The sequence below is a fragment of the Octopus bimaculoides genome, chromosome 15, assembly GCF_046866305.1.
Source record: "Octopus bimaculoides isolate indiv1 chromosome 15, ASM4686630v1, whole genome shotgun sequence".
In the NCBI taxonomy this organism is placed as follows: domain Eukaryota; kingdom Metazoa; phylum Mollusca; class Cephalopoda; order Octopoda; family Octopodidae; genus Octopus; species Octopus bimaculoides.
Window position 1 is genome coordinate 22,233,745 of NC_142942.1, and position 13,246 is coordinate 22,246,990.

The 13,246-nt window shown below is 38.1% G+C and overlaps 1 protein-coding gene across 2 annotated transcripts in view; it reads left to right on the top strand.

Annotated features, from left to right (window-relative positions):
* LOC106879243 (UDP-xylose and UDP-N-acetylglucosamine transporter) overlaps nt 1–8,021 on the top strand; it is a 30,971-nt gene extending 22,950 nt beyond the window's left edge. For both annotated transcript variants that reach the window (XM_014928733.3, XM_089363540.1), the window contains exons 6-9: nt 1,250–1,359; nt 3,047–3,122; nt 4,221–4,293; nt 5,884–8,021. In XM_014928733.3, coding sequence (XP_014784219.2) covers nt 1,250–1,359; nt 3,047–3,122; nt 4,221–4,293; nt 5,884–6,121 — 497 coding nt within the window. In that variant the 3' untranslated portion in view covers nt 6,122–8,021. The remainder of the gene's footprint in view (nt 1–1,249; nt 1,360–3,046; nt 3,123–4,220; nt 4,294–5,883) is intronic.
* Nucleotides 8,022–13,246: the final 5,225 nt, after the last annotated feature.

The following is a 13,246-nucleotide window of genomic DNA, read 5'->3' on the forward strand; positions in this document are numbered from 1 at the left end:
AAATACCTGCCTAATTAACTAACTAGAGTCTATGTAGGTGTGTCTCTATTTTTAACACCAGGGAAACATAAATTTGAAAACAATTACTTCATCATCGACATCACCATCATGTATTGTTTGAAATGTGTTGGAGAATGCAGTACACAGCAGCATCAGAAAGTATTCCTGCACTACTCCTGGTCTATGATGTTGTTGAGCCATTGGTCAGCCCTGATTGACCAGTTGCATGATCAAAGGTGTTCCAGTCATGACCAACACATTTTTTTTTAATTAAACCTTAAACTACATTTGATGCCACAGAAAAATATACCCTATATAATCTGTAAAATGGTTGATGTCAGGAAGAGCATTGTAGGAATGAAGCCAAAAAGGGAAACATACAAACAAGATATGGTCCCCTGAAGGTAATAAACTTTGGGTAAGAACTCAAACTGTGATTGACCCTCCCAACCCATGCCAGCATTGAAAATGAATGTAAAATGATGATTATGATGTTATTCACTGAAGTCTCAAGACAGCATGGGGTGATACAAGAGAGCTTTACACTAACCAGGCCAGACTTGAATTTATACCTTTTCATTTTTTCAATTGGGCTTTTTAAATGTACATTATTCAAAATGTCCTTCTTTGTGGCACCTTTGGCAGGTGTCTTCTACTATAGCCTCAGGCCAACCAAAGCCTTGTGAATGGATTTGGTGGATGGAAACTGAAAGAAGCCTGTTTGTGTGTATGTGTGTCTCCTACCACAACTGGTGTTGGTGTGTTTACATCCCTGTAACTTAGTGGTTTGGCAGAGAGACTGATAGAATAATTACTAGGCTTAAAAAAGTACAGGGGTCAATGTATTCAATTAAAAATTCCTCTAGGTGGTGCCTCAATCTAATGACTGAATCAAGTAAAGAATAGAAGATGGTTTTAACTAGAACAGATATGAAGAACTTCATAAAAATATTTGGATCACTGGCAGAACAGGAGTTGACTTTCTCGAGAGTAACTGAGTGAATGATCTGTAGTCCTGTGTTCAAATCTTACTCTTGTTTAGTTGTTCAATCTTGTAAGGTTACCAAAATAATTACAAATTTTTTAAAAACCTGAAGCAACTACAACAACCCTTCCCCTCAAATGTCCAGCTCTGTTCTCTAAATGTGTATCTGTGTTATTTCTAACAAAAACTGTGCAAGAAGAAAAATTAAATCTGGAATTGCAAGAATTTCTCTAAACATTTTTGTCTTTCATTTTTTTTTTTCAGGAATTTTTATGTTGTTGTTTGCTCTATTTATGTCGGCAAGAATGGGAATCTTCCAAGAAGTTATTTATAAGAAGTTTGGTAAACATCCTTCAGAAGCATTATTCTTCAATGTAAGTTAATTTTAACTTTGATCTCAAACTTAGGTTTCCAAAGTGATTTTGCTTCTTAGAATCTTTTTTTACTGCAATTGTTTATCTATGTTTAGGTCCAGGCCTGGCTGTGTGGTAAACAAGTTTGCTTCCCAGTCATGTGGTTTAAAGTTCAGTCCCACAATGTGGCACTTTGCACAACTACTGTCTGCTTCAGTCCTGAGTCAACCAAAGCCTTATGAGTGAATTTGGAAGTTGGAAACTGAAAGAAGCCTGTCGTGAATCGATTACATCAACCCCAGTGTTTAACTGGTACTTATTTTATCGACCACGATGGAATTTGAACTTGGAACACAGCGATGGGCGAAATACCTCTAAGCATTTCGTCCAGCATTCTAATGATTCTGCCAGCGTGCCACCTAAATAATAATAATAATAATTCTTTCTACTAGAAGCACAAGGCCTCAAATCTAGTGGGAGAGGATAAGTCGATTACATTGACCCCAGTATTAAACTGGTACTTATTTTTATTGACCCCCAAAAGGATCAAAAGGCAAAGCCAACCTTGGCAGAATTTGAACTCAGAACGTCAGGACGGGTGAAATACCACTAAGCATTTCGCTCAGCGTGCTAATGATTCTGTCAGCTTGCTGCCTTAATAATAATAATAATTATAATGGCTTCAAATTTTGGCACAAGGCCTGGGATTTAAAAGATGGGATCAGTTGATTTAACTGACCATCAGTCCTTGACTTCTACTTTGTTTTATTGGTGCGAGAGGGATTAAAGTTGACCCCAGTATAAAATTCAATTTCCTTTAAAATCAACTTTGTCTTTCATCCCTCCTGGGTCAATGAACTAAAATACCTGTCATGTACCAGTACATGACAGGATTCAACTAAGTCCTTACCATTAAAACTGTTGGCCTTGTGCTTAAATTAGAATGGTATGAAGTGTGATATGGCTGTATGGTATGTAGTTTGCTTCCTAGCCACATGGTCCCGGGTTCAGTCCTACTGCACGGCACTTTGGTGATGGGCCAACCAAAGCATTGGGAGTGGATTTAGTAGATGGAAACTGAAAGAAGCCTGTCAATTGTATGTATGTGTTACTGTCTCTTTGATTTGGCATCGTGTAATGGTTGTATGCAAGTATTACTGTCACGAAAGCTGTGTCCTTTCTTTCCAATCTTCTGCAGAAGCATGTCTGGTCATGGAGAAACATTACCTTCCTTGGAAACAGGTAAGTGTTGGTGACAGGAAGAACATCCAGATGTAGCCACCTCAACAAATTTTGTCCGACCCATGCATGCATAGAAATGTGGATGTTAAAGAGATGATGATGAATATTCTTAAAACCTTGAAATCTCTAAGATTATATTTCAGGTATTTTCATTGCAGTGACCTGAATAAACAGGTTTTTATTTCATATAAAGTATCTCTTCACTATTAAATTTTGTGTCTTGTTTCTACTCCTGCTCTAGTAAACACAGTTTCAATTGTGCCTCACAGCTATTTCATACTAGAGACAATGGCTTTAATAAAACAAGCAGATGTCTACAAAATCTTTTTTTTTTCCTTCAACAATCCTGAGTTTTACACGACCAAGTCAGTCATATTAATCTTAATAGAAATTGAATTTACAGCTGTGATCGAGGGTGAGGAAGGCCATTCTCTGATGGTTTTTTCTTTCTCATTTCTCGTTTCAGCATGCTCTCCCACTGCCTGGGTTTCTACTGCTTGCTCCAGATATTTACAAACATGTAATCCTGTTTTCACAGTCTGGTAAGTGAAGTGTTTCAAAAACCTTTCAGTATTTGTTCGCTTAAGTTTGTACTTTATTGCCACGGTTACCATTAAGGTAGCGTGACCGGTTAGTGTGCCAGGGAAAATGTTGAGTAGCATTTTGTCTGTTACTTTCTGAGTTCAAATTCCACCGAGGTCAACTTTGTTTTCCATCTTTTAGGGTCGATAAAATTAGTACCAGTCGAGCATTGAGGGTGATGTAATCCACTTACTCCCCACCCCCCTTGAAATTGCTGGCCTTGTGCCAAAATTTGAAATCCTTAGTATTGTTAGGAAGTGAGCTGGTGGAATTGTCAGCACATTGGATAAAATGCTGGGTGGCATTTCATTTGTCTTTAGGTTCAAATGCTGCGAAGGCTTAAAAAGAAAAAAAAAAGTACGGAGTTGGTTCATTCAACTAAAAATTCTTCAAAGTGGTTTTCCAGCATGGCTGAAAAGATAAAAAGATGTCTGTGGAATACGCTACCACTATTACACATTAAGAAATCCACCACCCAATCTAGGAACACTACTGTGTGTCCATCCATTCCCCCATGTTTGACAATGTAAACTGGTGAGTTGAGTTACGTTCCTTTGTCAAACATTTTGTTGATGGCTGTTAAATCATTAGCTCCTGGGGTTAAGGTGAGTAAAACCCCTGAATGTGGATGCCCCAGTTTGGCCACAGTCCAATTACTGATAACCATAAAGAATGTAGAATAACTTTAAGACATCTTATGAAAATGAGGGAGCTTGACTGGCTAAAATCAACAGCTAAATCTTTCAAATTGTACCTTACTCGAAAAAGAATTATCTATTGGACAGTATAATGTTAGAAACACAAAAAGACAGGATGGCCATATCTGGAACGCTTCTGATAATAAATCTGTTAAATCATTGCTAATTTAAAAACAACAGACATTTGTAAATTCATGTTTTTTTTTGTTTTTTTTAAATATTTAATTTCTTCCTGAAAGGCATCAATTAGGCTCAGGTGCAGTGGGTGCGAGTGCAACCCCTAAGCATCGAAAACGCTTTGAGCCTCCTTAAACCAATGTCATTCCTAAACTTACCTTTTCTTTCTTCCTTTTCCCACAGATCAACTTGTTTCTGTTTTGAATTTTGGCATCCCCAAAATGTGGTTGTTTTTGCTGGGAAATGTTTTGACACAGTATCCTTTTCTTCAACTATCAAAGCCCAATCGTCATTCATTTGTTTGTTTCACATCTTTTTCCATGCTGGCATGGGTTGGAAGGAGACCCACCACATACAACCCTCCCTCACAAACATAGTCCTTTACCAAACTCTCTCTCTCTCACCCATATACTTAATCCCATCTAATCACAGTGATGTCTTGTGCATTAGTTAGTAACTTCATATGATACATTAGTTAGCAATTAACCTCAATGACATTTAATTAATATATTAGATTTGTAATTAACCAAAATTGATTTTCTTGTAATTAATCTCAATTACTGCCAGCATGGAAAGCAGACGTTAAATGATGATGATGAAGTGTATTACATTGATTACTAATTGACTTCAATGATTTGTGTTACATTAGATAATCTTAATTAGTTAAGATGAATCTCCTGCCTCTAATTAATAACAGCAGACTGACCTGAACGTCTTGCCCACTCAATACAAATATTTATATTAACAGGTTTCTAAGGACTAGATCTAAGTGAGCTGGATTATTCCAGTAATAGGGGTTTTACACAGTATGACCATGTAGATCATGTTAATCCATTGGATAAGGTTTCTGTAGAAGCACAGGTTGAAAACTATACAAAACAATGCCACAACATTTACCTCCTACTAATTATTATTAAAGGGCTGAGCTGGCAGAATTGGTAGCACGCCAGGCGAAATGCTTAGAAGTATTTTGCTCTTTATATTCTAAGTTCAAATTCCACCAAGGGTGACTTTGCTTTTCATCCTTTCTGGGTTGATAAATTAAGTACCAGTGAAGCACTGAGGGTCGACGTAATCAACTTATCTCCTCCCGCAATATTTCAGGCCCTGTGTCTTTAGTAGAAAGGATTATCATTATTATCATTATTATTTGTTAGCACACCAGGTGAAATGCTTAACGACATTTCATCTGTTTTCGTGTTCTGAGTTCAAATGCTGCCGGGGGTCTATAAATTAATTACCAGTTATGCACTGGGGTCAATGTTATCAACTGGTCCCTTCCCCCAAAATTTTAAGCCTTGTGCCTCTAGTAGAAAGGATTATTATTAAGGCCTAAGGCAAGGTAATGAGCTGTCTGAATTGTCAGTAGGCCAGACAAAATGCTGATGGCAGTGAGCTGGCAGAATCCGTATATTGGGCAAAATGCTCAACAGCATTTCTTCCAGCTTCTTTTTAAGAAATAAACAGATTCTAATTTCAAATTCTTCTGTGGGGGTCATTAAGTGCAAGTACTGGGAATTGATGCACTGAAATTTAAAACCTGTTATTACTGATATCAATACAGGGCAGATAAGAGCTTTTAGTCCTGTCAGAGTGACAAGATGAAATACATCCTGTCGATGCTGATAAAGTAGTGAAGGGCATCCAGCTATTAAAACTACATCAAAACAAAAAAAAATTGTTGGGTTAGAACAGATGTAGGGCCAAAACACATGTTGATACGGGGACAAACAAACAAAACAAACATGTAAAATAATGACAGGCTTTCAAATTTCTTTTCCATTTACAGTAATCCTGTTTTTTGTTTAAACCCCCACCATCTCTTTTTCCTTATCACTTTCCCCAGATATGTCTGCATACGTAGTGTGTTTATTCTCACCACAGAATGTACTTCTCTCACAGTGACTCTAGTTGTCACACTGAGGAAATTTGCAAGTCTGCTGTTCTCCATTTGGTACTTTCAGAACCCATTCACTACATTGCATTGGCTCGGTGCTACCTTGGTGTTTGGTGGTACTCTAATCTTCACAGAAGTCTTACAACAAATCATTGGCATGTTTAGACCCAAAAAGAAGATACAGTAATCCACACAAATTGTCCATCAAGAGCTATTGCCCTCGCTGCTGCTCAAACCTTCAAAGCAGCAACCCATTAATCCATTTAATTTCTTTACCTCAACCTTTAAATATTTATATATATATGAAAAAAAAAAAAAAAAGTTTGAATAAAGCATTTTATTGTTAAATAACTGGGGGGAAAAAAATTGAAGTTTTAAACTGTTATTTTTAAATTAATCAAAATATTAAATATGTTTATCTTTTACTTTTTTTACAAAAAGACAATGGCACTTATATATGTATGTATATATATATATACACACACACACACACACCACGGACTTGTTTCTGTCTCCCAAAAACAACTAATGGCTTCAGGAGACACTGGCCCACGGGGACCACACAGTCAGATTGAACCTGAAACCATGTCCTTTAGAAGCAAACTTCTTACCACACTGCAATGCTTGCCCCTATTCATCATCATTTAGCTATCTGCTTTCCAGGCTGGCATGGGTTAGACAGCTTGACTGGGACTGATAAGTCAAAGAGCTGTACCAGGCTCCTGTCTAATTTAGCTTAGTTTCTATGGCTGGATGCACTTCCTAACGCCAACCACTCCAAGTGTGTAGTAGGTGCCTTTTATGTGTTGCAGAAAAACAAATCTTCCCAAACTTCACAAAATACTGATTTACAACACTGACAGGTTGTTTACCAGCATGTATTCCAAGTGAACAGAAATACCCACTCAGTATAACTCCATTCAATAATGTATTTATTCTTAATACACTTTGGCAGATTTGAATGTGACCATCTTAACCCTGTAGTTTTTTTTGCTATTGTAGAATACCTCTGCCCTTTAGGTGACATGCGTCCACAACATGCATAAATATCTGGTGACAAAAAAAAAACCCCAACAGTGATCAGCTATTCCCATTCAAATCTCTCAATGTTAAAAGGGTAAATAATGGAGATGCCTGGCTTAGTGGCAAGGGTGTTGCATTTATGATTGTAAGATTGTGGTTTCGATTCCTTAACTGGGCAACTTATCTTCTTGAGCAAAACACTTCACTTCTGGGGCCATGCAAAAAGCACCCAGTAGAGTCTGTAAAGTTATTGACATTAGGAAGGGTGTGCCAAAACAGACTATGAAACCTAGTGCAGCTCCAGTCAAACCGTCCAACCCATGCCAGCATGGAAAACAGGCATTAAATTTGGTTAAATTTAATTTCTTTACCTCAACCTTTAAATATTTATATATATATGAAAAAAAAAAAAAAAAGTTTGAATAAAGCATTTTATTGTTAAATAACTGGGGGGGGGGGGAAATTGAAGTTTTAAACTGTTATTTTTAAATTAATCAAAATATTAAATATGTTTATCTTTTACTTTTTTACAAAAAGACAATGGCACTTATATATGTATGTATATACACACACACACACCACGGACTTGTTTCTGTCTCCCAAAAACAACTAATGGCTTCAGGAGACACTGGCCCACGGGGACCACACAGTCAGATTGAACCTGAAACCATGTCCTTTAGAAGCAAACTTCTTACCACACAGCAATGCTTGCCCCTATTCATCATCATTTAGCTATCTGCTTTCCATCAAGCATAGAAATTCCCTCAAGCATAGAAAAATTGGACGTGAGAAGAGATGATGGTAAAAGCCAACCCTTACGTATTTTTAAGTAACTTAAAATGAATATTTTCTGGTGGTTTAATGCTGGATAAAACAAACAAAAGGAGATACCAGTTATACACTGGAGTCAATCTGTTAATACAGTCTCCCTCAAATTTGCAACCTGGTACTTATGTTAGAAATATTGACAGTTTAAAATAGTGGTTCCCAACCAGGGTCCATATAAGATTTTGTTCAAATTCGTCTGCAATAAATTGGTTATATTTTTACAATACACAAAATATTTCAATTTTTAAAAAAAATTCCTAATAATATCGAATCATAAAAATATAACAGGATTTTTCTGATATACATCAAATGGCTATGGAGGTGCAGGAGAGTAAGATAGGAATTAAAGGGGTCCGTAGGTTAAAAAAAAAAAAAAGGAGAACCACTGATTTAGGAGTTAATGCCTGATGTTAAGGAAAACAAAAGACAAGGAAACATTTTAAGGAAGAAATTTAGGATCGGTCCGGATGAAGTTGGAAATAACAGTCAAGAGGAAATTTCCTTTGGAGATAACATTGTTGTTTATTGGTTTTTGTCTTAATAAACAAGCCACCATAGTGGTTTTATTGTTTGAAGTTGATAGAGCCAGTTGCAGCTGTGACTTCCAGGTTATTGGTGATACTTGCTATTTTACAGTTATTTCCAAGTAAGGACACTCGTTTGGTATCTATCATCTATAGTAGACCAGTTATTCTCTTTCTTTTAACTGTTGCTCACATTTCTTTCAAAGTAAAAAGAGTAAAGTTCCTTCTTCAGTCAATACAGACTCACCAGGGCCAGCCCCCTGGTTTCCAGTGACATCCATTTACAACTATCACAAGATGTCAAAACAAGGAAACCCTAGCAGTACACACATGATGGGGGCCTCTTTCAGTTTCCATCTACCAAATCTAGTCACAAGGTTTCTACACTAGCTTGGGGCTATGGTAGAAGACACTTGTCCAAGGTTCCTTGCAGTAACATTGACCCACAAACTGTGTGGCTGGGAAGCAAAGGTTTTAACCACAGAGTCAGGCCTGTGCAACATTAAATATACCATAAAAATTACTGCCAACAGGTTGATCACTATTAAAAGACTATTTGTACAAAAGTCATTTCATTATCATGAAATGTTGAAAAGGCAGTGAGCTGACAGAATTGCTAGCACCTCAGACAAAACACTTAGCATTGAGTTTCAATGCCACCAATATCAACTTTGCCTTTCATCTTATCAGGGTCGATGAAATAAGAACCAGTTGAGTATTGGTGGTTGACGTAAATGACTAGACCCCCTCCCCTAAAATTTCAGGCCTTGTGACTAAAGCAGAAATTATTATTAAGGCATTGCGCAGGTAGAATTGTTAGCATGCTGGGTGAAATGATTAACAGTATTTCATCTGCCACTATGTTCCAGGTTCAAATTCCGCCAAGGTTGACTGGTACTTATCAATCCCGATAGAACAAGTATTAGGCTTACAAAGAAGAAGTCCTGGGGTCGATTTCTTCGACTAAAGGCGGTGTTCCAACATGGCCACAGTCAAACTGATTGAAACTATTTTCTGAAAATTAGTTCTAATTAAAACACCTCACACCCCCTCCCCTATTGTCTCTAGTAACCAAATATAATTTCTCCCTGCCTTATTCCAGAGGGTGGTACCAATCACTACAGTAGACTCGTCTACCAGGCTCTCATGCTGTTATCCTAACCCTGGCAGGCGAAAGGTCAACTTGACCCATCGGGTGACTGAGTTTAAAAATAGAAAACTTTCGTCTGAGACTGTTGAATGGAGGGACATCGTTGGTAAGGCTGCATGTAACAGGATAGCTCTTACAGACATGCTCCAAAACAGGTAGATTTCTTTCTTCCTTTGCTGGTTACAGTCACCGGTTTAGGGGTCATGGCAGAGAATCAATTCTGAAGGGTTTTTTTTTTAGTTAATTTTATCAACCGCAGCATCTCTGATATTCGGTCTGTCGTTTAGGAGACGAAATGTCAAAGACAATGGTCTGATGGGAGATAACTCAGTGAGACGAGAACAGCACTGGTTGGAGGTTCTTTTGTATCAAGACAACATCATAAACAGATTTTGTATGCCATCTAAAGTTTATTTCACTTCCCCTCCTCTCCCTCTTATCTTTTATGTAACCCCCCCCAAACACACAAATTGCAAACTGTCCTTATAATGTCCCCCCTTACCTGATACCTATCAGGTCAGGTGTGTGTGTGGGGGACACAGGCAACCCTTTAAACAATGTCGTGGTCAGTCTCCATCTCATCTGTTGTGACCATGTGATCGACCAACATAAGCTCTCGGCCCAGCTGGATCCTCAGTAAGCAGAGACTAACTTGGGAAAATCAAGCAACATGGCCAAACATTCAGCGCTGGTGCTCTTGAATTATGCAAAGGTCTTGGGTCCTCCCTGACTTGCTCTATAGTTGTGAGACTTGGATACTGTCCGGTGGGGGGGGGGGCCTTAGGAGTCACCTGGACTCCTTTGGTAACAGGACACTTCACAGGATAATAGGTTATTGTTGGTTGGATTTCGTATCCCACCAATGACCATCCAGAAACTCCACTCAGATACCTGACAGAAATTGTTTTAAGGCAGTAAGCTGGCATGTTGGATGAAAGTCTTAGAGGCATTTCTGCAGATTCCAAGTTCAAATCCCACCAAAGTGAACTTGGCTTTTCATCCTATCAGTCAAGTACAAGGTTCAATGTTAACTTCCCCCTCCCCTCAGAATTACTAGTCTTAGGTCAAAATTAGAAAGGGTGTAAGCAAATAAAATGAAATGACTGGTTCATGTAGTCTCCACAGTAGGCAGAGCCGTGTCGTAAGAAGCATGTTTCCCAATCACTTGGTACTTGCTTCAGTCTCATCGCGTGGCATCTTCAAGTGTCTCCTTGAGCTGACCAAAGCCTTGTGAGTGGATTTGGTAGATGGAAACTGAAAGAAGCCTATCGTATAGGCATGTACATACGTACGTATGTACTTGTATCTGCGTTTGTTACCGCCACTTGACAACCAGTGTTGGTGTGTTTACGTCCCCGTAACTTAGCGGTTCAGCAAAAGAGGTTTAAAAGAATACTGGAGTCGATTCATTCAACTAAAAAATTCAAGGCGGTGCCTCAGCTAAAAAGATACCCTGTCTAAATAAAACGCTGGAAACCCCGGACTTAAAATCTTCGATGTTAAGTCTCAATCTTTTTAAACACATTTAATCCTTTATATGTCTAACATGTGAAATACAATGAAAATGAAAACATCACCAGAACAGACCGAGTGCTCGGCCTTTGCATGAAAATTAGACAGAGTATCTCATCGCCTCCTCTTCCTTCAATTCTTAGGTCAATGACTCCCACATCGGCAGGTGCGTGACATTGTGGTCGGTTTGGGACGGTTGTCACGAGGTAGTTTTATAGTCTTGTATATCTCAGCTTGCCCCAGATAGTTAACCAAGCATGAACTGTTTGACACCTTTAAGACACGGTAAATACAGTCCAAGCATGTTAGCTTTGTGTACAGCATTTTGTAATTTGCAGGCAGCGTTTGGGGCATATGCACCAGTGTTGCACACCGTACACAACTAGAAATTGCTGACAGCACCATTATGATCAGTAGTCAGCCCAAGGCCAGACATTCTGCGAGTTAGAAACAGGAGGAGGGGCGGGCGGACTGGCACTTGTTCCAGCGAGGAGGTTTATTAACAGTTATCACTTCTAAATTTAATTAATGCAGTTCAAAAATTAAATAAACGGTCATTGTAGTGTTTGTTCAACAACAAAGATCCAGAATCTATTAAAACAAATTTTAAAACTCTTAAATAGAACTCTTTAAAATACAAAATAAAATCGGAATCTGATGATTACAAAATATAGTTACATTACTTTATGTATTCTTTTGTGTGTGTGTATATATATATATGAATATATTCCGTCTACATATATGTTACAGGATTCATTAGAATCCAGGCGCATCAACATGTAGGACGCCAGAACTGGCTGGGTACCATAACATGGTGTTCGCAGCGAGGTAAAACAACCATGAGATGTGTTGGGAGGATATTGTTGATACGTAAGTAGCAAAACCAGTTCAAACTGTAGATCCGACTCAGGGTTGGTTCCAGGTGCATCATAGGGATTAAAAGGACACACCCCATCTATGTTACACACACGTACATCACGTGTGAAGTATATCAAGATATGTTAGTATTTATATCGTATTTCATGAAATAAAACTCCACCTCCACCAACTGCTGGTCTGATATACAAAGTTACATAAGAATACTGCGTATTCTAATACACTAAAAACTTTTTCCCCTCTTCAATATGCGCTACTGAGATAGTAGAATGTGTCTTCTATGTCCCAAATGCGGTCATTTCATTTTCAGTTTTGATTGAAACTGGAACGAAACCCATTTTAATCATTTCAGAAAATGAAACGATGCTGCTAAAATTTATATACAAAACAAATATTGTACTACACGAGTAACTCCTCTAATCTCTAATCAAATGTTGGATTAAAAGGATTAAAAAGAAAGAAAAAAATCCATAACATTTTATTTGGTTAAAAACGTTTTGGCTTTTCAGAAACAAAACACCGATGAGCGTTAAGGGGGGGGGGGGTTTAAAACAAACAAAAGTCCAGAATAACAGCAATATGTGACTATAACGATCTGAATCTGCGATTGATTGGAATTTTATTTTATCTACCTCGGTACGACGAAAGGGATATAACTGCCACAAGACATCTAGTTATTATTAGCGAAGCCTATGATCAAATGCATTTCCACCACGACCATCCTGTTTTACCATATTTTTTTCAAGCCCCACAATTATCGAAGAAGTCCTTTTTCTAAGACGGTTGAGTTTATCATAAAGATTTGACTGCTATTTCTAGCTCCCACCTAATGAGTGGATAAAGGGAGACAACTCAAGTCAACATTTAGAACTTTCTAGAACAATGACCTCCATAAATGAACACCCTTAAAATTATTAAAATATAAATTTAGACTTATGACCAGCCCCACATCGACATACACGTTACATATTATTAAAAAACCCTATATGAATCGTGTAGAGGAGTCAGTGTTATTTACACCTAAGTCAACCATAATTTATCAGACCTGTGAGCAAATGTGTCCACCTATTATATCCAGGTGTGATCAAGGACCACATTATCCAATGTATGTCCTTCAGGACGGGAGATTTGGCTGACATTTCTAGCAGTCAACTACCGCTCCGAGGCGAATGAATTATAATTGTTAAAGAGGACAACAAACATTCAGGTAAGGCAAGCGTCTCAAGTCGTATACAATATGGTATACGACTCGAGATATTTGCCTTGCCTTAACGTTTGTTGTGCTCTTTAACAATTCTATATCCGCTGCACCGGAAATCTGCAACGTCTCCATGACTACCGTCTCGGCTATAACCTTGGAGCCCTACTAATCCGTTACAGTACTTATCTAGCGTACCTG